The sequence below is a fragment of the Humulus lupulus genome, chromosome 6, assembly GCF_963169125.1.
Source record: "Humulus lupulus chromosome 6, drHumLupu1.1, whole genome shotgun sequence".
NCBI lineage: Eukaryota > Viridiplantae > Streptophyta > Magnoliopsida > Rosales > Cannabaceae > Humulus > Humulus lupulus.
Genome location: NC_084798.1, coordinates 33358023 through 33383927, shown reverse-complemented (window position 1 = coordinate 33383927; position 25905 = coordinate 33358023). Strand labels below are relative to the sequence as shown.

The following is a 25905-nucleotide window of genomic DNA, read 5'->3' as shown; positions in this document are numbered from 1 at the left end:
GTAAAAAAATATCTAAAATATATACAAATATGTATATACATACACGACACACATCAAAGAATATATATATACATACACAACTAATTAATACATTATATATATTTATAAATTAAATAAATAAACTCAATATATATAAATACACATACCCACGGCTAATACTATGTATATATATTTATAAAAAAATATGAATAAATAAAAAACTAAAAGATATAAATATATATACAGATCACATTATATATATAAAAAATTATATGTATATAAATACATACCTCTTCGATCAGTCAGTTCTGAGCTGGCAGCGGTGGCGGTTGAGGTGCTCCGGGCTGGCGGAAATAGCGGGTGGGGTACTCCGGGCTAGCGGCAAGAGTAGGTGGGGTGCTCTGGACTGGCGGCGGCAGTGGTGGGGGGGGGGGGGGGGGGGGTTGCGAATACCTGGCAGCAACAGCAGGCGGGTGAGCGGATCTCACTTGGCGGCGACAGTGGGTGGCGCTCCTTGTGGTGATCAACGTGAGAGAGAGAGAGAGAGAGAGAGAGAGAGAGAGAAGGGGAAAGGAGGAGGTTCTCTTGGTTTGCAGAAGGGAAAAGGAGAAAGGGTTTTTATTTTTTATTTTTTTTGGTTGAAGAATAAAATGACGGAATGGTCGAGGAATTGCATTATAACGAATTATTAGGGGTGATGTGGCATAGTATTAGGGGTGACGCGTTGCCCCTGATAAATTTCACAAATCACAATGCACCGCCTAAATTTTCCTCTATTTTCTGGTCAAAATTTCATAATATTAGGGACGACTTGTGAAATATCAGGGGCGACTATCCACTCGCCGCCTCTAAAAATGTGTATTACAGTCGCCCCTAAAAGTGTCGTCGCTAAAACTAATTTTTCTTGTAGTGGGCCCCGGACCCGACCCCATCCCCAGCCCCAGATCCCCGACACCGACCCCCACTCTGAATCTGGCCCTGACTCAGACGTGCCCTATACGTATTAAACATACTAATACATAAATGATATCATCCAAATCCTAAATTTATTTATTTTGTATCATTTCTTTATTCCTATAATTTGCATATTTTGATAAAAAATTCATTAAACAAATTAAAAGTTATTCCCGACAAATTTTGGTTCAAAAGGACTATAACGTTTAGACATGTGACAACACACATGATGGGCTTGGTAAGCGTTGGTTTTGGTACCTTTTAATATTTAGGATTAACAAATACAAGGAATTAAGAGCGTTAATTTCACCAAAAGAAATGGGAATACATGGGATAACAAGAAGACTTTATTTCTTTATGGGAGAAAACAAAAAGGTTCCCAATCCATCGAAAATACTAGAATATACGTAAAAGAATAATAAAGACCCCATACTGTATAATTATTTAATCACACATTTCTTAAAAAATAAATCGAAATGACACTCCACTTTTTTTTTTTTTTTTTTTGTATTTATAGTAGTATTAAAACTTTTTCTTTTTTAAAGACAATACTTATTATTGGTTTCAGGTGAGCTGATACGTACAAGTACAACAAATGAATGAAATTTAGACGTATCATTCATTTTCACAAGAAAATGAAAAAATATGTAATAGTGACTCTCATCTCATCTGTATGTGTTTCGCTTTCTCATTTTTATATAGTGGATAAGACAAAACCTCAAAATGCTTTAGTTTATTATATATTAATCGACTAAGGCAGAGATAAGAGAAGCAAAGTCATATTCTTCCTCCCTAGCTTAGTTCCGATATGATATAGGGTTTTTCAGATCTACTTTTAGAAGAGCCTCACACCGGAGATTTATCTGTTTTCTCTTGGAGAAAACTGAAGATCGTTCTTTCCTAATTACTAATCTTCTAGTCTCTTTCGATTGTTAATGGAGATCTAACATATTCCTCCTCATCGCTCAAGGTTTTTTTTTAAACATATATATTATTTATATATTTATCATCTTTGAGTTGCAGAAAAAACTTTGAACTAAGTTGACGAACTCTCGTATACATTTATATATTTTTTTTTTTCCAATTTTTTCAGTTCATTTTTAAAAAAGATTCGAGTAAAAGGAAAATCCACCAAGTCTTTTTTTTTTTTTTTTGGAATTTTATTTTCTTATTATTTTTTTCCGCTGCTAATTTTCAGCTTAGTTCTCACTACGCGCACTAGTACTACGCCAGTAGGAAAAATGGCTCGTTAGTTCACACAATGGTGTAAGTATTTTTTTTTATAGCTTAGTTTATTATGTTTTTTTTTTTCTTATTTTCTTTCTTTTTTAAACGAATATGTTCATTAGTTTCTGTTTGATAAAAATTTTAATTATACTCACAGTTATAGTTATGGATGATTGTATGATGGAAACTATAACATTACAGATTGATTGGACTCACCATATATATATATATTTTAAATATCTTCCGTGATTGCAGATCGAACCCTAGCTACTTGTTCGATGGTGACCCCGTCCCTGCTGATGATTTATAAAAGTTAAAGCTCCATTGTTTTAGCAAAACAATTAAGCTTAATACATAATGGCTGACGCTGTGGCAGCCACGATTGCGGGGACGAAGTTGACACAAAAGATCTGCAATGAATATAGGAGAGGTGCATTCTCGCGTAAGAACAGGCAGCGTCAATTTGATGGGTCAAAAAGCCAGCTAGAAGTGATACAAGCTTTAAGTAACTGTTCTAACGAAGAATCTCAAGAGGGTTCAGTGGAATTTCTTATGTTTTCAAAATTATTGGAAGCTAAGAATAGCTTGGAAGATGTTTATTTTGAAATTCTCTGGTTGGAGGAGGTGGCTACTGCTGCTGCTGCTGCTTCGGGGAGAGGGACAACAGGAGGAATTCGTTTCGCGAACCTAATGAGGAAAAAATTTCACGAGTGGGTTTTGTCAAGAATGAAGAATTCGTCCATTCGATCACAAATGAAGGACATCGATTCAACATTTTCTGAAATAAGCCAATTACATGGCATGAGGAGGAGTACTAGTAGTAGTCCGGCTACTTCCATAGAAAGAAGAAGATCAGATATGACATCATTCATGATGAAGACTTCTCCTCCGACTACTGATTATCCTATTATGGGATTTGAAGAGTGCATTGAGAAATTGGGGGCACGTTTGACAGGAGAAGGTTACAAGAATCAAGTTATTGTCATATGCGGTGAAGTGGGTTCAGGAAAGACAGTTCTTGCAGGGGAGATTTACCAACATGAACAAGTCAGGCATCACTTTACTTCTTTGGCTTGGGTTACTATTCCTGATATTCATCAAGTACAGTTGGAAGCCATGCATATGTTGAAAGAGATTTTGACTAGTCTTGATCCTTCCAAAAGTGATACTGTGGAGTGTGAAGTCGAACAGGTGCTCTCTCAAGTTCTTGAACAAAATAAGTGTCTTGTGGTGATCGATAATATTCAATCTCCTGGGACATTATGCCAACTTTTGAAGAAGGTATTCCCCAAAGACAAAGATTCAGGAAGCAAACTCTTACTAACTAGTCAAAGAAAGAATGTGGCTCGTGACGTGGATAAGGATTCTATGTTGTTTAAACCTTCTGGTCTTGATCAAAATACTAGCAAGGAATTGATTTTAGCATATTTACAAAAACATGACATAGGTACTATATTCACTCTTTCTCACTTTATTCTTAACTGTTATGTTCTGTGCATGAGGATAATTAAGGATGTTTGGCATAGGCTTCCTATACATAATTTGAGACAATCATGAGGTTAAGTTTCGTTTCTCTAGAGAAGACTACCACAGTATGCATATTAGAGAATAATGTAATTTCATATAAATTGATCGAACAGAAATTTTATTTATAGAGTTAGAATAATAAAGATTATTTTGTATAACTATCTATACTAAACAATTAATATTCCTATAGTCCCACTTAATTATGTTTAAATGACACATCATAATATATTTATATTAATAACAAAACTGATAATGTCCCACTTAGTAATGTTTAAATGACACATCATAATCTTGATTATATTTATATTATTAATAACAAAACTGATAATATTAAAAGTAAAAAATAGAATGGTATGTGATTTAAACATAGATGGAATTACATGTTGGAAATAGGAAAATTAAGAACACGTGTCATTTATATATTCCATAATACTCTGTGTCTGAATGACGACCGTATATATATATATAGTATATAAGTTATATGAATATAAAAATTATTGTCACGTACGTACTTCACCTTTCACCTTGCATATATAGGACTCTCAAGTGCTATAAATATATATATATATCTTTTGCCTGTTTCTGAATTCTGATATTACGCTAGCTAGCTACTCTATAAAGTTAAAAAGAATCAGTACAGATGAATTGAAGATCAACTTTTTTGTTTACATATACTACTTCTTGCATGCATATTACTGATGACAAGGAAAAAAAATATATGAAAATGCGTGACTAGTATAAGTGAACGTACAAATTAACGTCTAATCTGATTTTCTTTAATTTTTATTATGTTTACAGATTTAGAAAGTGACATACAGATCGAAGCACTAGTAAGAAAAGTGGTCAAAGAATGTGCTGGTTTACAACCAACCATTTTACCAGGAACAGCGATTGGGCTTGCACAACTTTTGTTGAGAAACAAAGACAATATTGTTGATACGTTGAGGACAATGTTGAATAATTGTGTTAAAAAATGTATTTTGAAAGGCAAAGTCAATGATCTAGAAGACTCCAGCAGCCATAGCTATGTAAGTTTATCTGACTCAATCAAAAAGAGTTACAATCACTTTTTTCACGATGAAGATATAATAAAAAAATCCTCGTTCAAGCATTTGGCCAGTTTCCCAGAGAACTTTGTGATAAGAGTAACAGACTTATGCCAACTATTGATGGTGGAGTTAGGCCCAGAATGGAAGCCAATGTTCAGCAAAACTGGCATTTCACCAGAGTTCAACGAGGAGGAGGCATATTTTGTGTTAGCCGACTTGGAAGAAAAGTCTATGGTTAGTGCAGTAGAGTTTTCATCCACGGGTGGGATTAAAGCTATTGTCTTAAATGGTATTATGAGAGACTTTTGCTTGTCAATGGCTGAGAAAGATAACCTGGTACAAGTCATTGATATTCGAAACGTAGACAAGGTAATTGGGTCTTCATCTTCTGTGCCATGGAAAGATCAATATCGAGGCAAAAAGATAAGGAGGCTTGTAATTGATGTGTTAATGGAAGCCAAACAGTATCTTATCTTATCTAAAGACACTATATATAATAGCCTTTCCTCTTTCATTTGCTTCAAGACCCTTCCTGCAGGCTCCGGATTGGAAAAACTGTTGAAACGCTTTCCAAAACTAAGAATTCTCAAGCTTGAAAACCAAGAAAGCTTTGTGAAAGTGCCAAAGAGTGTAGGAAAGAATGTTAAATTCTTGATGCTATTTAGCCTAAAGAATAGCTATGTGAATGAAGTGCCATCTTCCATTGGGAAATTAATGTTCCTTCAAACCCTAGATTTGAGAACCAAGTGTGCTTTGAAACTACCAAATGTTTTGTGGAAGTTGAGAAGGCTGCGGCATTTGTATTTGCCACATGAAGGGTACAGTGTAAAAGGGAGAAGGAAATTGCGGCTGGACGGCCTTGTTGAGTTGCGAAAACTAGTGAATATTTTGATTGAGGACTGTGATTTCAACATTTTGATGTCAGAATTTGTCAAACTTGAAAAGTTGGTCATACTTGTTCGGTCAAACCCCGCGATGCCTCTTCAAACTATAAGTAGCAGCGGAAATATTCGCTTCAAATCTCTCAAGTCTCTTGCTGTGGAAATTTTAGGTGGTGAGGACTTGGATATAGCTCCGTTGTTATCGAGTTGCATGGAATCACTTGAAAAGCTTCGTCTAGATGGGATTCGGACGTTTCCTGCATTTGCAGCCATGTTCCCTCCACAGCTCCTTAAGATTACTCTGATGAATTCTTATCTCAGATATGATCCAATGATGATAATGGGAAAGGTACCGAATTTGAAGTTCCTTCGGCTTGGTAAAAATGCCTTGAGTGATGGGGTTGAGATCGTCAAGTTCAGCCAAGGGGATTTTACTCGTCTTCAATTTCTTAGCTTTGAGGGACAGCAAAGATTAACGACTTGGTCTGTGGAAGGATGTTTGCCTCGTTTTGAGAGTTTGGAGATTGTAAATTGTGAGAATTTGAATTCAATTTCAGAGGCATTGAGAAGACTTCCAAAGCTCAAGCAAGTTCTGATTCAGGAGATGCCTCCTCATTTCAGAACTGAGGTGGAAGGACAATTCCCATATTTAACTATCCTTTCAGGCATATAGGTACATATCTCTTTAATTATTCAATCTCTTTGAATTGATCATTTATGTGCAGTCGTCATTTTTCTTGGAAGGCCTACATCCAGTCCGAACATTTCTAAACTATAATGAATCAATGTTACAATTGAAAACAACCCTTCTTCCTCTCCAAAGGTTCTTGAACACTGTACAACTCAAATTATGAGCACTTAGTTTACACTAAAGTAAATTCTCACACACTTAACAATGTACAAAGAAAATTAACTCTTGTTATCTCTTTCTCTCTTTTCTAAATCTCTCAAAACCTCTTATTTTCTTGTATCTTTAACTAATGAAACCCCTGGATATATATAGCTGCAGCTCCAGTTCTTTCACGTGTTGAAAGAAAAACCAGTTCTGTTTTAACTGACTAAAAATCTGTTGTAACTAACTAGGCTTAAAAGAGTAACAGAAGAAATAAGTTATTTAATGATCTCTTAATAATAACACGTCATATGCCAATAATATTAGGATTACTCCAACAACAGAGAGTAGTTACTAGAAAACTCAACTTAACTATACAAAATGTAGAATGTTAGTGTACAAAACTAGTCCAGTACTAAAACACCTTATATACTAACCTATGACAAGTTAACTTTGTTATTAGTAATTAAACTATGTCTTGGTTAGATATGTAGCTGGTTTCGGAACACAACAACTAAAACTGAGTTAAAGAGCAACCAATTCATAATCAAATTACATAATAACCCATAATTGGATATTACATTTTAAAATAGAAAATTTATGTTTTATGCTCGAATTTTCTCTTACACGTACAAAATTTCTATTGTAAGTATAAACCAGAGCCCCCTGTCGGACACTAAGATTTGTATATATTTAATTATATGCTTGTTTTTGCTTCAATGAATTTGGGAATGTAACTTCATTACATTATTGCTTTTCACTTAGTTGTTTTACCCAAAATGCATATTATTGGTGAGTAAATATATATAATAAAAGAAATATTAGAGGGAAAAAAAACTTGAAAGTGTAATCATATTTCCCCATTGATATCGTTTTTGCTCACATTGATCTTTGTCTCCAGGTTTGATGATGATCAGCAGCAAGTTACGCCAAGGATGAAGATCATTCTAGCTTGATGGCGATTTGGCTTTTGTGTTATATACTTTTTTATTTTATTTTATCTATTTTTTCAGATAATAAGGATCCATGGAAAAGTTTTGTAGTTTTGTTTGTGGATATTTGTTTGGTTGCATCAGTACATATTTTTATTTTTGTAAAAAAGCTGGAGAAATTTTGAATTATTTTGTGTGTGGATATTTTATGATATCTATATGCATGTTGTATATATTTATCAGTCTTTGCCAATAATAAATTATAAAAAATAAGTTATAAACAAAAATATTTGTTTTTTTACTATTGAACTACATGATTAAGAATGGTTAAATAGGATAGAAAATTATCCAAGTTTTTTAATGGAAAATTATGTAGGTAATCCACTTTGATATCTTATTGAACAAAAATACTGATATTATTCCTTATTGATCAAGAATTTTGATTTCTTTTAAACATCATCATTATCCAACGTTTCCATTTTATTAAATGAATAATTTGAAAGACCTATTGATTATAACAAATGATGAGAGAGATGATCATTTCAACATTTCAAAATATGGATGTGAATTTTGGACCTATGAGTGAATAGGGATATTCTGAAACTCACAAAGAAAAAAAGAAAGTGACTTTAAGACAAAAAGATAAAAAAAACTGACGAAAAAACAAGTATTAAAAGTATTTATACATGGCACTATTGGCGAAACAATGTAAGGATGAGATAGGACAGCTAACCCACCTCATTTTAATTTTCTTTTATATAATATATGCATGAAAAATTATAAAATTAATTAGAAAAAATTAGTTGAATTAATTATACCATTAACGTAATTTTTCTTTTTAATAATTTATAATATAATATGGGTGGTTATTATATACGAACTTGTGCCACCATCAAACTATTTTTTTTTATTTTATATTTAAGTTCTTTAGGTTTATGTATATACTAAGTAGAAGTAATATACAATATATGTTTGTTTAGTTTCAAAGTTGTAAACATTGTCTATAATTTTAATAAAAATTGATTCACTCTTTTTAAAAATACACACACATATATATATATATATATTATAGACTACATGAGATATATATAAAAAATACAATAATATTAAAAAGAAATTAATAATAGAAATAAAATAAAAATAATAGAAAATGTCATAGTATTAACAGTAGTATATATATCAATTATTTTTAGTTTCTAATATATCTCACGATGTCCTCTGGTGAATTTGATGAAGAAAAAGAGCTTCAATCACTTGATAAAAAATAAACTATCATACAAATTTATAAGTTAAAAAACGATATGTATGTCTTTATTATTTTTAAATAAATATGATTATATTATTTAAATTATCATAAAATATCTTTAAAATATCTTATTTTAATTAATTAATTAATTAATTTTTATTTAAGTTATAAAATATATGGTTTTATTCTTTTTAAATAATTGTCATTGTAAAATATCTTATTTTAATTTGATAAATTATTTATTTAATTTTATTTAAGTTTAAGTCATGTTTACAATATATCATTAATTATAAAAATATTCTGTTAAACATAAGAATATTATATTGAAGTTAACCGAAAAAAATAAAAACCCGTTAAAACCAAAAATTTCGATTATTTATACAATTTTTATGTAGAAAAAATATAAATAAAATAAAAATGACACACTAGAATATTAGATTATTTTTTTATATTCCTATACCAATTCGAGCAGAATTTGTATTTGTCAATGTATTTGCTTTCCAGTGAAAAAACTTGACTTCTATTAAAATTATCAAATATTTTAGATAAAAATTAGATAGATTTATAATTTTGGGTTGAATTAGATTTTATAAATTTACATATATATATATATATTTTTTAAATAACACACCCGAATATTAGATTTTTTTTTTACATATTATATGTATTAAAATTATCAAATATTTTCGATAAAAATTAGATAGATATATAATTTTGGGTTGAATTAGATTTTATAAATTTACATGTATGTTTAATTGGGAAAATTACGGAATACACCGTATAAACAAAAAAAATATGAAATATACGGTAGTTTACATTTATACGGTTACTTATTTCATATTTACGGTAAATTATAATTTTTTATACAATGTATTTTTTAATATAATTTTAAAGCAAATAAAAATTATATTTAAAAAGAAAGTTCAGAAGTCTTTCTCACCTTCTCTATAATATCACATTCTCAATTCTCTCTTACTTTACTCTCTCAATCTCTTCATCTTCCCCATTTCTCAATCAATTTTCTCCATATTTCTAACCTTTTGTAATCATCTATGGTGCTATGTTTGTAACTTTGAGCTCATTTATTTGACTTTTCCTGCTGCGAAGGAGACCTGAGGCAAGCCTAAGGAGGAGGACATTGATGGCTCCATAGTGTCTAAGGAGAAATAAGTAAAACGAAAATTGTCTCTCTTTGTCTAAGGTAAAAATCTTTTTCAGTCATTTTCTTTGATCTTTCTCCTCTGAATCCTAGCGTTTATACCCACACCTATCAGCTATTTATATATATATATATATAATGTTTCTTTTCTCTTTCTCCAGTTTGGTTTCCTTGAAAATGTAGAAAATTGAGGAATGGGTTTGAAATTTCTGTGATTGTTATAAAAAATTGGAATCTTGGAATTTCCATTGGCTCATTTGATTGGAACAGTCAAAGAGATTACTAGGTTCTATAATACTAAAAAAATTGTGAGATTTAAAAAAAAAGATGACAAGGAATGATTACTGGGTTCAATTTTTTTTTTTTTTAATTATGAATTACAACCTTGGCTGGAAAAAGTTTGGAGTTTTACTGCATAAAGAGGAATTTGTTTTGAACTTGTTGAAGTGTTGTTGGTTATCAATAACCCTTTATTTTACACTGTTTTGCTCAACAGGTGGGGGTTGGAAATGGGTCAAATTATGTCTCCAAAAGTGTTGAGGATGAAGGTTTGTGTAGTAGTAGTAGTGGTAGCAGCAAACATAATACTATGAATTATGTTGTCTGTAAAAGCATGTTACAAACCTATGTATTATGTTGTTTGTAAAAGCATGTTACATGTTTGTAACATGTAAATTCATAGTTGTCGTTGTCTGTAAAAGCTTGTTACAGGTTTGTAACATGTAAATTCATCGTTGCTGTAAAAGCTTGTTACAGGTTTGTAACACGTAAGTTCTCTATCATGTTTTTTTTTTTTTTTTAAGTTGCAAGATAATGGTTTTGTTCTATACATACTAGGTTATATTTGTTTAGATGTTGTTAACTTGTGTTATGTTTTTGTAAATATATGTTACATGGTTGTTAATATCCTGGTCTGATTTTAAATTACTTATATATTAATAAATATTTACAATAAAATGGAGAAATTATGAGAAAGATGATTATAATAGTGTAACATTTTTTTTTATAAAAAGATTTCCTGTTTTACAATTTGTCTATAATTTTGTGGAGATCTATGACAAAATATATGATTTTGATAGATTGTTTTAGTGAGTTTCGAAAGTTATATAAACTAATTATCTACTCTAGATGCAAGATATACCAAGAACAAAATAAAAGAACAAGATAACTTACCACAAAATAGATGTTTTAATTTTGTCGTGAAGTTGTTTTTGTAGACACATCATTTTGGAAATTTCGCAATAGGTTGTAGTAGAAAAATTCTGATTTTGGCCGGACTTCACAAATTTGTGAGCTCTTGAATTAGTTTTTTATTTTTTATGTTTTTTCAGATGCTTTTGTAGATTTTTGTAACAAGGAAGAAGACAACATGTTACAAGAATGGGCAGGGTTGTAATAGGTTAGGTTTGTGGGTTAGGGGTTACCGTATACATGATATTGGGTTTTGGGCTTGTGGACTTCAGATTTACTGTATATTTGTAAGGAAATTGAAATCCCGTAAATTTCAAATTTTTTTTGTTATTTACCGTAAATATGAAAATTTCCCTTTTTAATTTGGATGACGATTATAATTATATTTTCTCAACCTAATTTATATTTACACATTGAGAAAGTTACATAAACAGTGAAGCATTAGTAGGAAAAACGATTGAAGAATGCGCTGGTTTACAATTACAACCAACCAACCATTTTGTTGAAAACAGTGATTAGGCTTGCATGAATTTTGTCGAGAAACGATCATAGTATGGAAAAGGTAAGGAGACTTGTAATTGATGTATTAATGGAAGGAAGCAAACGGTATCTTATCTTAGCTAAGGATGTACTATATATCATAGACTTGTAATTGCTTCAAGACCCTTCCTGCAGGCTCTGGGTTGGAAAAGCTATTGAAACGCTTTCCAAAACTAACAATCCTCACGCTTAAAAACCCAGAAAGCTTTTTGAAAGTGCCAACGAGTATAAAAAAGAAGGTTAAATTCTTGATGTTATTTAGCCTGAAGTTAAGAAGGTTTGTGGCATATGTATTTGCCACATGAACGGTACAATAATTTTGGTTGGTTAAATTGATAATATTAATCAAGTTATTTTGAAATTTAATTAGTTTAAATAATATGGGAAAAAACAAGTTATTTTCTATATTTATGGGCATAAAACTTATGCCACAAAATATGGTGATTTTAAATATGGGAATCCCACAAAATACTATAAACAAAATATTTATTTCTCGTTACCTTATTTAATCTCATTCTTCATGGTTGTTTTAAGTCTGATTTTGTTTTTCAGATTTGGTTTTCTTTTTAACACTACATAAGTAATCAGTTACCTTCTTCAATCTCATTCTTCTTCTTAATTATTTTCATACCTAATTTTGTTTTTCAGATGTATTTGTTTCTTTTAAATAAAAAAAATGGCTAAGTAACCCGTTATCATTTAATTATTATTTTGATAGAGGTAACTAGGTAATACCTTCTTTTTTCTACTTCTCAGATTAATCTTTTACTTTTCAGGTTCTTTTCTAGGTCTAACTTCGTAACCAATTATCAATAACTGATTATTTTGATAGGGATAACTAGTTACCACATTCTTCTTCTTCTCAGATTTTTTTTTTCAGAACTAATTTTTTTATTTCTAGATTTCGCCTAGTAACTAGTTACGATTTAGTTGTTATTTTTATAGGGGTAATTGGTTACCACCACCTCCTCATCCTTCTTCTCTTTTAGTGGTAATATTCTGATCTCTTTTTTTCTTTCTTTCAGTTATGGCAGTAACCAATTGCAATTCACTCGAGCACTTGCCAAGACATGGTAACCAGTTATTACTTAAAATAAAATTATAATCCATATATGCATGTCCAATAATAATCTAAAACATACCTATGTATAGTGAACATAACTCATGCATCATCATTATCGCCACTATCAGTGAAAGCCAATTCTATCACTTCAGATTTGTATGTCCGTATAAAAATAATATAATAACAACAATAATATATGTATATATATATAGATTTTGTATAATCAAATATAATAGTATGTGCATATAAAAATAATAATAACAATAATATATATATGTGATGGAAGAAAGTATATTGTTTAGTGTATAGAATTAATTGTATATATATATATATTATTAACCTAAATATAATAATATCCTAAAAGTAATTAAAAGAAATAATAAAAAATGTTTTTTATTAAGTATATGATATATTTTAATAAAATTATAAAAATATAGGAAACAAACCTCATAAAAATATAAACATGTAAAATATGACATGCAAATTTTAAGCTGAAAAAAATGCCATATTTATGAAATTTTGAAAAATATCTCATATTTTATGTAATTTTCCCAAATTTGAGAAGTTTACATAAATATGGGAAAAATAAACATACTTTCTATATTTGAGGGGGAAAAATAAACACACTTTCTATATTTATGGGGGGAAAATAATTATACAAAATATGGTAAATTTTGAAAAAAAAAATTAAAATATGGTTGTTGTCTGTATTTTCACCTCTGACACGTGGCAACTCACAGTGACTAGTTCGAACGCTCGTAGACATCTTCGGGGTATGTTACCCCCCGAGGCCTCTATTCGGGGCGAGGATCCTCCTAGGTGAGGTCATCTCTTTGACAATTAGTGTTATATAATTTCATATAATATAATATTAGATTAAATAATGTGACAAAATGTGATTTGTCACACAAATGTGATTTGTCTCACCTTATAACATATTATTGAGAGTCACAAAATTAGACACATGTGTGTGCCCAAATGTGACATATTTTGGAGTTACAAAATCAGTTGCAAATTTGTAACTCCCAAATATTACCCAATAATGTGTAGATTATATGTTACACATTTGAGATTGGATTTCATAAAGCCATAATGAAATATGTCTGTTGGAGACATGTTTTTAACTTCCAATAGGTGTTTGGAGGTTACAAAATCATGTGGGAAATGATTTGGGACGTTTTGGAATGATTTGGAAAATGACATTTTTTGTGTTGAAACTAGGTTGTGGCCGCAACCACTGTCTTTCCCTGGCCGCAGCCAGTGAGGCTGACAACCAACATGGTTTTTCAGTTTTTTCCAATTTGAACGGTTCTAACATCCCAAATAACTTCCAAATCTCCATTTTAATTCCATAAATATCTAATTAAACATTAGTAACAACCATGGGGGTTGGTGGAATTTGAAATTCAAAGGGTATCTCAAACTCTATAAATAAGAGCATAATGCTCACTTGTAAGACACATCATTTTCTATCCACAAAGCACTTGGATGGAAAATACACCATAGAGGCTTGATAATTCCAGAGAGCTACTTCCTAGAGAGATCCCTTAGTGCTTAGAGAATAGGGGGAAATAAGCTTTTGGACAAAGGTTTTGAACCTTGTTCAAGTTGGTGATCCCCACTACTCTACATTTTGGTTGTGTGAGAGTTTGTTCTTTTTATTGGTTTTATTTTCATTCTTTTGATCTTGTTGATCTTATTACTTGTATTGTAATTGTTTTGAGTTTGTAATCTTCTTCTTCTACATCTTTCTATTTACTTGTATTTTGAGCAATTGAGTTGTAATATTTCTTTAATCAATATTATATTGTCTATTGTATTTTTTAATAGAGTTGTATTTTGGTTTTTCCATATTTCCATTGAGTATAAAAATATATTTTCTAACAATCAAAAGCTTAATTTCCTTTTCAATGGAATGAGAAACCATAGAGATCTTGTGAGGATCCAACTTTGAAAAGATGGTAAGATAAGGTAATGTTCTTCTTTTATTTTCTTAGAAGATCTAATAGTTTTCATAGTAATAGAAATGAGAAGACTAAAATTTTATAATTGAGGTTCATTGTTTTTTATTCTTTTTTTTTTTCTTTTTTCAAATATAGTGGTTAGATTAGAGGATAATTAAATATCTTGAGTTTTTGTTATATGTGATTTATGTGTAAATAATCTAAGTAGATTATTGGGTTATATGCTAGCATGTTATAGAACTGTCTTATTATGTGATAATGAAAAAAATTATTAGAATGACAATTTTATGAGTTTTTTTAATGACATGTATAAATATATTGATTTTATGAATCAATAAAAATATGAAATCATATGTGTGTGATATTTGTAATTTATGTTTACATATTAATGAAGAGCCATGTTAGTATGATATAAGTCATATATGTTGACAACTATGTGAAATTATATTGAAATATAATCATGCAAACATTTGTGAGATGTTAATAGGTCTTATTCTATATTATTATTTGTATGTGATTTGTAAATAAAAGAATTATTTGAGAATTAAAAAAATTTCTCATTTAAAAGATGAGCATCTCATTTTATGAGATAAGAAAAGATGAACCTAAGGGGGTTACATCTTTTAATAGTTGTGTCTTGCTATTGTAAGAAAAATGGATCAAGGTGGTTTCAAAATTGTGGGATGACATATTGACTCAATAGACTTATAGTCTAGAGTGTGGTCAAATGAAACATATTTGAAAATTATTTAGTGACAATAATTCATAAATATTCAATGTCTCAATAAGGAAACATTTCAAAATTGGAGAAGCAATTTTGAATCTTTACACCAATAGTGAATAGATTAAAGAGAACTTTATTCATTTTGGTTAAAGATAGTGATCTGTTTAAATTAATCTCAATGAGGAGATAATTTTAAACTAAAACATAAGAAATTAAAGTATTTAAATAAATCAATGAGGGTTTATTTTCTTTGATTTAAAGTGTTTAAAAAAATTGACATCTTCAAATTGATTTTGATGAGAAAATCAATGGATGTAAAATTGGTGTTTTTAAAAGAATCTAAAAGACTCTTAGAAAATACACAAAAGTTGTTTAAGTGATTTTGAGATTATTTAGACAACTAAAAGTGAAATTGAGTAATTATTTGTTTGAGAAATTCCCACATTACATTTGTGTCCACATTTTTATTTTGTGAAATACATAAAAGAAAGAAACTAAGTAAAAGTTGTGTTGAAAGAAGTGTGCCTTGCTTTAGCAAGTAAATAAATCAAGATAAACATTGAGGTTTTATCTTGAGAGTTTATGATGTGGCTTAGATGACTCATGATGAACTTTGAAAATTATAAGTCTAGATTTATCTTAGAGGATAAAAGACTTAATAGAAATGAAGAGATTTCTATTTTAAAGTGATTATCACTATGTGAGAAATGTGGGAGTGATTCTCCAAAAGTTAATCAATTTATTTTGTTGATAATAATTGATTAATTTGGTCATCCTATTAAATCACATTGGCTATATGTGTATAGAATGAACAAATCTAGACATGTTTGGTGTCTAAAGTTATTGTTTGTAATATTTTGATTCAAGAAGGAATCAATTTAAAACATAAAGAAGAATTATAGAAACAAAGATGTTTCTAGAATTAATATTCAAAAGCTGCTTATCTTGGATATTGAAGTATTAAATAGTGGGGTATTAATTATGGTCAAAATCATATTTTATAGAGATACCTCTTTTAATCAAACTATGGCTAGCAACAAAGTTTGAATAAAATAATGAGTGTTTTAAGTATGCATACATGAGTAAGAAATGACTCAAATGAAATCATTTCTACTTCTCAAGGGGTGAGACTTAGACTCTCTAAAGAGATTCATGACTGATGGTAACCTATCTTAATACTAGTAACCAAACTAGTATTAGATTCAATAGGTAATAACAAGTCAATCAAGTGAATACTAGTAGTACTCAAATTTTGTCCCATCTGAGATATAAGTACTAGTGTGTTACCAAAATGAGGGTTAAAACCGAAATGTTTTTTAATAGAACTCAGTCTTGAAAAGATAAGTATTTTAGGGTAACAAAATACTGTAAGAGTCCTACCTATATAGACCTAGGGGTGGTACCGCCCCTCATGAGAATTGGGAGTCATTCTCAAGAAAAGTCTATGAATGGAATATGCACATGGCCATTAACGGTGCAAAAGCGAGACATTGAGGTCTCAAGTAAACATAGCAAAGGTGCGTGTGTTATCACCGGTTTGTTATCAAGGGATAGTGGTTCAATGCTTCGGCATCTAAAATTTCAACAAACTTTGTGATAATTACACTAAGGTAAATTCAAGTCGAAAGACATTTTACTTTATGCACTAATGCAAAGGTTTCTATAGAGAGTGGTTATTTAATCAGGGGGAGAGGGGAGAGGGGAGAGGGGAGAGGGGAGAGGGGGGGGGGGGGGGGGGGGAATCAGTTACAAATTTGTAACTCCCAAATATTACCCAATAATGTGTAGATTGTATGTTACACATTTGAGATTGGATTTCATAAAGCCATAATGAAGTATGGTTGTTGGAGACATGTTCTTAACTCCCAATAGGTGTTTGGAGGTTACAAAATCATGTGGGAAAGGATTTGGGACGTTTTGGAACGATTTGGAAAATGACATTTTTTGTGCTGAAACTAGGCTGTGACTGCGGCCACTGTCTTTCCCTAGCCGCGGCCTGGGGGACAGAGGCCAGTGGCCGCGACCACTGATAATCCTGGCTGCGGCCAACGAGGCTGAAGCCAACATGGTTTTTTAGTTTTTCCAATTTGAACGGTTCTAACATCCCAAATAACTCCCAAATTTCCATTTTAATTCCGTAAACTTCAAATTAAACATTGGTAGCAGCCATGGGGGTTGGTGGAATTTGAAATTCAAAGGGTATCTCAAACTCTATAAATAGGAGCCTAATGCTCACTTGTAAGACACACAATTTTCCATCCACAAAGCACTTGGCTGGAAAATACACCATAGAGACTTGATAATTCTAGAGAGCTATTTCCTATAGAGATTCCTTAGTTCTTAGAGAATATGGGGAAATAAGCTTTTGGACAAATGTTTTGAACCTTGTTCAAGTTGGTGATCCTTACTACTCTACACTTTGATTGTGTGAGAGTTTGTTCTTTTTATTGGTTATGTTTTCATTCTTTTGATCGTGTTGATCTTATTTAATTGTATTATAACTATTTTGAGTTTGTCATCTTCTTCTTCTACATCTTTGTATTTACTTGTATTTTGAGCAATTGAGTTGTAATATTTCTTTAATCAATATTATATTGTCTATTGTATTTTTGCATAAAGTTGTATTTTGATTTTTCCATATTTCGATTGAGTATAAAAATATATTCTCTAACAGTTAGTAGGTCGTGGGTGCCTTAGAGGTAGATTACCCTTCGAAGTTTGCCCTCGGAGCTGGAGGATCTTTAGTTGAGGCAACTACGACAATAGCTCTCCTCCCTCAGTCGTCCCCCAGGTCAAAGGTTCTGGTTCTCGAGCCTAAGATAGGCGCCAGGTGTCAGCCAATGTGGGTTTGCAGCACTAGAGGATCGTCTGACAACCTTTTTGGCGATCTGTCCATAGTGTTGTTGAGTGTAGAACTCGACAATTCGCACTCCCACTACGCCGTTTGACATGGAGATACTTACAGCACGCCCTGACATTACCTGAGGCATGTTCCCCATAAAGCAGGTACTCTTCTGCAGTGGGCCCCGCAGATCTCGCTTGGGCAGTGGTCTTTATTCAATGTAGCCCGATGCATTAAATTGGTATTAATTCCCCCATAATGGGAAGAATGTGTATTAATTACAGATGATTAATATTAATGACCACAACCTCTATAAATATGGTTGAGAGTCTCATTGTAAAGGGTTCAATTTTTTAGAGTGAAAAATACATTGTGCTCAGAGCAATCTAAACAATGCCTGAGAATACACCATTGGAACTTGCCACAACAAGCTTCCAATCCTCTTAATACCAGAGACTCGTGGACTAGGGTTCTTTTATAGCCTAAACCACGTAAAAATATTTGTGTTTGTGTTATTTATTTCTTTGATCTCTCATTCTAAGGTTGATAGTGAAAAAGGCAGTCAACATTTTGGTGTTTTCATTAAGAGCTTGAAGAAATTATTTGGAACATTTACAGCCATGGTAACTACTCAAAGAAACATTACAGATGACATACTCTCTCCTATAGGAGTTGAAGGACGGGCCCAGTCGGCAGCCACCTCAGGACATGCCTGAAATGGTGGAGGATTATATCGAAGATGCTGAGTACGGCGGCAAAGATGACAGTGTCGACTATGGGTATTATGAGGAAGAAGATCCTCAGCCCATGGACACAGAGGAGACACTGGAGGTGGTGGTGCTCCGTGAGCAGGTGGCCATCCAGCAACAAAAGATCAATGCTCAAGAGGGTAATATTGTCGCCCTACAGGAGATGGTACTTGCCATGAAGGCCACTTTTGCAGCCCAGGGGTTGCGAGTGGACCCCAATGGCAATGTATCATTTATGCACCCAACTGGCGTGCCACCTGCGCACCATGTTGGAGTGCCACCTGTCAATATAGCCGCAGTGCCTCCTGAGCACCCGGCTATAGAGGCGTGAAATCCGCCAGTTGGAACCCCATGCCACCATAGGATCGCGATAAAGGAAAGGTAGATGATAATCCTGCTTCAAAGCAGAAGAGGGCTTGTCAAGATCTCGAGGGCCACTAGGTTCCCCAATAGGCTGGTAAGCACAATGGCTCAGGGGCTCGAAGACATTGCCAGGCTATTAGCATCTGTGGAGCTCAAGGCGTTTCACCTCGACGCGCCCATACGGACCGCGCGAGGCCTGGAGGTGGTGTCCCCTCAGGACCTAACCAATCTCGTATGAAAAACGGTCTAGGGATCCGCCCAAAGAATGCCCCGTAGAACCGAGAACGTGGTGTCAGTGTCTCGGTAAACAAAAATATCGAGTCTGACAGAGAAACCGAAGTAGCTCATCCTGAGGATAACGACGCGTTCCGAGATCAGGCTGACCAACGGGATAACCTTAACACTCGAAGGTGTAATAAGGTCAATGGGCATGGCCCAACAAAGGTCTATCTAACCTGTTGGACAACCTCAAAGCTCGGAGAAGAGATTATCCAACGTAGAGCGTCAACCAAGACCGAGATCCTTTCCGTGCGGTGCTAGAGAGTCTAAAAAATATCATGCTAAGAATGGTTAGACTGCAAGGCCATGATTCAGACTCGGAAGAAGAAGAGGTGGAGCCATGCGCTCTCCACATTGTGGAAGCCCCTTTACCGCAAAGTTTTCAGATGTCAGCCATCCCGCCCTATGATGGCCACTGGGATCCCACCGACCACCATTCCAAGTTCAATAGATTGATGTCGGTTCACCACGTCTCCGACAAATGCTAAATGTTGTGTGTTGCCGATCACTCTAACGGGACTAGCATATGAATGGTTCAAGAAGCATCGGCCAGGATCCATTCATTCATGGCACTAGCTGTCACCTACCTTCCGAAGGAAATTCATAGGAGCTCAGAAGGTAAGCTTCGAGGTCAATGCGTTGGCAAACATTAAACAATGCACATTCGAGACCGTCAAGGCATACATCAAATGCTTCATGGAGGAGACGATGAGAACCAAGAGGATTGATGATGGCCAGCAGTTGATGGCCTTGTAGGCTAGCATCCACGTGGAGTCCCCGCTTTGGGATGACCTCCAGCGGAGAGGATGCCGATGGCTCGATGACTTCATTCGTCGAGCACAAGAGTATATCAGCTAGGAGGATGCCCAGATTGGGGCATTCAGAGTACCCGTCGCTTTCCTAGCTTCGTCCAAGCCTGACCCTGTGGCTTCGGAAATCCAATATTTTCCTTACGCTCCCGTCCAACCAGGGTTGGGGGGAGTCCAACCCAGCCAAAGTGTTCCGCCTTCCGGTTTCAGTGCCATACCCACTCCTGGATTCAGCATGGCTCCGACAGGATATGGAGCAACACCCACTGGATACAATGCTTTTCAGCTTGCATTCAGTGCTGGAGTTGCTGCACCATCCTAGCCTGCTGAATCCAGTCGAGCCCCCCGTAGCAGTAGACATGGGGGGAAGGGAAATGTAACGCACTACTAATTAGGATCCGTTACCAAGTGTGTTTAAAATTAGTGCTGAACTTGCTAAACAAGTCATTTGGACCAAACATGTGATTAAGTCACTAAAAGTTCAGGTATTAATAATTTGGTCAAGTCATAAACATTTCATTTAACCAAAAACTTTGTTCTTTACACGGGATCCCTAAAATACAAGTTTAAAAGTCAGTTACAACACCAAGGTTACAAAATAAGTCGTCCTAGGCGACAAAACTGGGTTCAACCCTAGCTTCCTTGAGATTCTCGATCGTGGCAGTCGAGCGGACTGCATATGTACACGTCATTGCTATTGCTCTCCAACTCATGGTGGGCCAAGCTTCTCTTTACCTTTACCTGCACCACAAAGCACCCGTGAGCCAAAAGACTCAACAAGAAAACATACCCAACAATTCACGGAGTAATACATCAGTATTAACAATAATAACTGAAACTAGCATAAACATTATACAGATCAACAACCATAGAGTTGCACAAATGTGTGTCGCACTCCCTTTCAATTTTTTTGGCATCCGAGCCAGTCAGGTGCTTGGGGCACCCCTAAGGTGGCCCATCCATAGTGGCTTACACTCCACGTTCGTAATGCCAATATCAACTCATAAGCTGAGTTCTATAAGTCCTCGGCTTATGAGTCGAACCTCACATACCCCCGACTTATAAGTCGAAGCTCAAAGACCCTCGACTTATAAGCCGAGCTTTGGAGATCCTTGACCTGTAAGTCGAGCCTCCTCAAATTAGATATGCCCTCGACTAATAAGTCGATCTTTAACTAGATACTACAACAAATCCCTGGTTTACAAACCGAGCCCCCTAGTCATAGCAGACAATCACGTAATCCATTTATCATATATATATAGATACAATGTATTATAATACATTTAAACAACATACATAGGCATAATCATAATCATGCACATTCACAGGCCTAATGCCCAAATCAAGATTATACTCTGCATTCGAGCCGAGCCCCAATCATGTATATCATATTCTGGGTGCAGTTTTCTTACCTTCGATCCAAGTGCAAGCTACCAATGAACGACTCTTGAGTACGATCCCTGATCCGAGACCCTACTGTTGACCTAGTCACAACCATACTAAATAATCCCATCAATAATGAGTGAATATAGGCTTCCGGACTGAGTCCTAGCTTCCGGGACATCGAATTCCACTAAACAAGGCAGTAGGATCGATCCTGAACCCTTAAGGTTGAGTTCCCGCACTCAAAACCCTCTCGGGGTCCAAAAACCCTTAAGCGCTGTGGCCCCATGCCCTTGTGCTGTAGCCCGCCCCCAAGTCAGAGGCTCAGCCTCCCCATTTCACCAAACATGCACCGTGGCGCTGCCTAAGAGGCGTCGCGGCGCGCCCTCGCGATAGAGCCTTCCTTGGCTCCCTGGGTTCAAGAGTGTCGCGGCACCCCAAGAACAGGGTCGCGACCTACCCCATCAAACCCATAACTCCTGGGTTTTTTCCTTAGCCGAACCCAACTAAAATCAACCCAATCTCACTTACAACTTCAATTCAACCTCCATAACTAATTTAACCCATTTCCAGGAACAAAACCTAGCTAAATACTCGATTGAAAACTCATCAAAAATCCAAAATTCACTCTCCAAACCCTCACACATGCAAACACCAAAACTTCCAAAAAAATAACATAATTAACATGAAGAAATTCGAGTTCAAGCCCTTACCTCTGAGATAATATCACCCTTGAGCTAATCTCCAAGTTCCACAAGCTTAATCTCTTCAATTTCCTAAGCTTTTCAATCAAACCTTCAAGAGCTAGAGTGAGAGAGAGAAACGTATATATATAGAGAGAATTTGTTCTATTTTGATTACTCTATTTTAAGCTTTCCCTCAGCTGAAGAAACATATGGTTTAAGCCTTTAATTAGGCACAAATGACCTAAATGCCCCTAGGCCAAATCAATCTCTCCAAAGCCCTTCAAGGGCAATTCTGTCAATCTCCACTTCCTGTGAATCCTCGAGTATTCCTATAAATCCCCAACTATCTCAAAACTAATAACCATCTAATCTCCCATTACCCGATAAACCCCGGTAATGTACTAAATTACCAAAATACCCCTGTGCTCACCCCGAGCCGGGTATTTTACCCCGTTGTGACTCTTCCGCTAACTTGCTCACCAGGATCACCTCGCGTCGAGTAATCCAAATATATCTACATAATAATGTGATCCCAATCACATACACACATATTCACAATTATACCCTCAACGGGTCAAATTAATGAAATGCCCTTCTTATAAGAAACAGGCCCACACACATATTTAATATTTCTAAACATGCAAGAATAATTATATCATAATATAATCCACATAATAACATGGTCATAATGCATTAGCACACAATTAAAACAATTATTGTCTCCTGGCCCCCTAATCCAGGCACTAGGCCATATTAAGGAATTCGGGATGTTACAGGCAAGGGCCGGAAGCCCAAGGGAAATGGAACAGCACAAGTTGAGTAGGGAGCTTCCTCTGGCGAGAGGTATGTCTCGCAATACTCTGAGTATATCAACTTGGTAGACTCCCAAGAAAATATCTTCGTAGCCACAACACAACATGTTCACTATAGGAAGCTGCATCCCATCTGGAGAGACAGGGAAAGGCGGGATCTTGACAAATTTTTTCGTTTCCATAACGACATAGGGCACCACACCAATGAGTGTCGCCAGCTCAAGGATGAGATCGATAACTCATCAAGCTGGGACATCTCCATCAATATGCTAAGGGTGGAGCGCGTCAGGCACCCCCCCCCCCCCCCCCGGCGACAAAATCGATCATGCCACATGTTGTTCTGCAGGTTCTAGCAGTTGCTTTTGCGGTCCCACAACATCCAGTGGCATAAGGACCTCCTCCAGTGAAAGGGCGAGTAGGAATCATCTCAGGAGGGCCCCACTTGGGTGGCACCTTCCAAAGCTCGCAGGACATGTATGTGTGAGCTTTGATTCACGATCATGAGGTGATGGCTTTGGGTCAGTTGCCTGCCCAAATGCCCTGAATGACTGACCAAGTCATAACATTCTTCGAAGACAATGCTTAAAGAGTGCATTTTTCACACCACGACCCGTTGGTAATTGAGAGCCAAATTTCCAACAAAATAGTGGCGCGGATTCTATTAGAAAATGGGATTTCGGTGAACATCCTGTTTAAGTCAACCTTTGAGAAAATAAGGCTAACCACGGCAGACTTGTCCCTATGCGCCTCAACACTCTACGAATTCTCAGGAGAGGCCCTCATCCCGATGGGACAGATAAAGCTCCCTGTAATGTTTGGAGAGGTGCCTCGCCAGGCCTTCAAATACTTCACAATTGTGGTGGTTGACTGTTCATTGGCATACAACGCCATTTTGGAACGACTTGCACTGGTGGAGTTTGGAGCTGTCACTTCCATCCGCCATCTGTGCATGAAGTTCCCCACGGAGGCACAAATTGGTACGGTCTGTAGAGATCGGGAAGAGGCAAGACAGTGTTACAATGTCTCCCTCAAAACTCTCGTGATGGTTGTGGAGGAAGAAGGACCCGAGAAGCCCAAGGCATCGGAGGTACAAGTTGTCCAGGAGACCGAGCCCGACGAATGGACTCGAGGGTTCAAGAATAGAGGTCCATTGAACTGATAAAGGAGGTGGAGGAGGTAGTTCTTGATACCTCCACCCCCAATAGAAAAATAAAAGTTGAGGGAAGCTTGAAAACGGAAGTCCGAGGGGCATTAGTGGGCTTCCTCTGAGAAAACCAAGACGTGTTCGCATGGTTGCATTCCGACATGACTGGTATTGATCCGAAAATCATATGCCATGCCTTGAATATCGATTCTAACTTTTCTCTAGTCCAACAGAAGCAACAGACGTTTGATCAAACTCGAAAAGAAGCTATCAAGGCCGAAGTAGACAAGCTCCTCTCCAACGGATTTATCCGAGAAGCCCAGTACCCCAGGTGGATGTCCAATCTTGTTCTTGTGCCCAAGCCAAATGGCACCTGGAGGACATGCATTGATTTCTTGGACCTTAACAAGGCTTGTCTGAAGGACTACTTTCCGCTCCCCAAGATAGACCAGATGGTCAACGCCACCTCTGGCTACGAGTTCTGTTGTTCATGGACGTATACTCGAGATATAACTAGATATCAATGCACGTCCCAGACCAGGAGCATACTAGCTTTCGAACCAATAAGGGTGTCTACTATTACATCGTGGTGCCTTTCAAACTGAAAAATGTCGGTGCCACCTACCAGAGGCTAGTTAACAAGATGTTCAAGAACCAGTTGGGGTGAAACATAGAGGTTTATGTGGAAGACATGCTAGTCAAGTCTAGGATGGCTCCCATCCATGTGGGCGACTTGGCGGAGGTCTTCACAGTGCTCCACCGGTTTGGAATGAAATTAAACCCCCAAAAGTGCACATTTGGGGTTGCCTCCGGTAAGTTCCTAGGCTTCATTGTCAGTGCTCGGGGAATTGAGGCAAACCCCGAGAAGATCAAGGCCCTAATCGAGATGCCATCTCCTCGGAAACATAAAAACGTTCAGAGCCTGACAGGGAGGATTAGCTTTGAGCCGTTTTTTTGTTTAACGCCCAAAATGTGACAACCACTAAGCGGTGGTTGTAATATAGATCGTGCGGTCGATCCACAAGGAGGTAACCTAAAACCAAAAGATTAGTAGAAAATAACACAAAAAGTTAGTAACAAGAAATAAATAAAATTGTAAATGAAAAGAGGTTTGAGATTTTGGTATTGTATTTTTGATGAAATGATAAAATGAGATAAGTGAAATAAAAGTGAGGGTAATCAAGAGTTTGAGAAATAGAAAGGTTTCAAGAATCATCAATATGCTTGTTTAGTTACTTAGTTACTTGATTTACAAAAATGCACAAGTCAATAGTTCTCATCCCAACATTTACTTTGAAAATCTAATATTAAAGTCCATATTTTTTTTCTAACAAAAGTCCATTTGAGTTATAAAGTTCTTTACTTTAAAAGCACAATGTTAATCTTATGAAAAATCTAAAAATGACAAAATACCCAAGGGCAATAATGTAATAGAAGATTAGACATAAAATTATGTATCAATATTACTTTTACTAATTAGAAGCACATAGAAAGAGCATGAATCCTATATACTATTAGCATAAGTAAATAAAGATAACAAAATAGAGATAGGGATGAAAGAACATAAATA

General features: G+C 35.1%; 1 protein-coding gene and 1 long non-coding RNA gene across 2 annotated transcripts; both read left to right on the top strand.

Annotated features, from left to right (window-relative positions):
• The first annotated feature begins 1707 nt into the window (after positions 1-1707).
• Positions 1708-7616, top strand: LOC133782029 (probable disease resistance RPP8-like protein 4). The gene is made up of 5 exons (XM_062221173.1): positions 1708-1903; positions 2132-2199; positions 2416-3607; positions 4486-6290; positions 7351-7616. The coding sequence occupies exons 3-4, from the start codon at positions 2518-2520 to the stop codon at positions 6288-6290; spliced, it is 2895 nt and encodes a 964-aa protein (XP_062077157.1). The 5' UTR covers positions 1708-1903; positions 2132-2199; positions 2416-2517; the 3' UTR covers positions 7351-7616.
• A 1997-nt stretch (positions 7617-9613) lies between these two features.
• Positions 9614-10552, top strand: LOC133783952 (uncharacterized). The gene is made up of 2 exons (XR_009871044.1): positions 9614-9828; positions 10283-10552. It is a non-coding gene; the product is annotated as an uncharacterized LOC133783952 (long non-coding RNA).
• The last annotated feature ends 15353 nt before the right edge of the window (positions 10553-25905 follow it).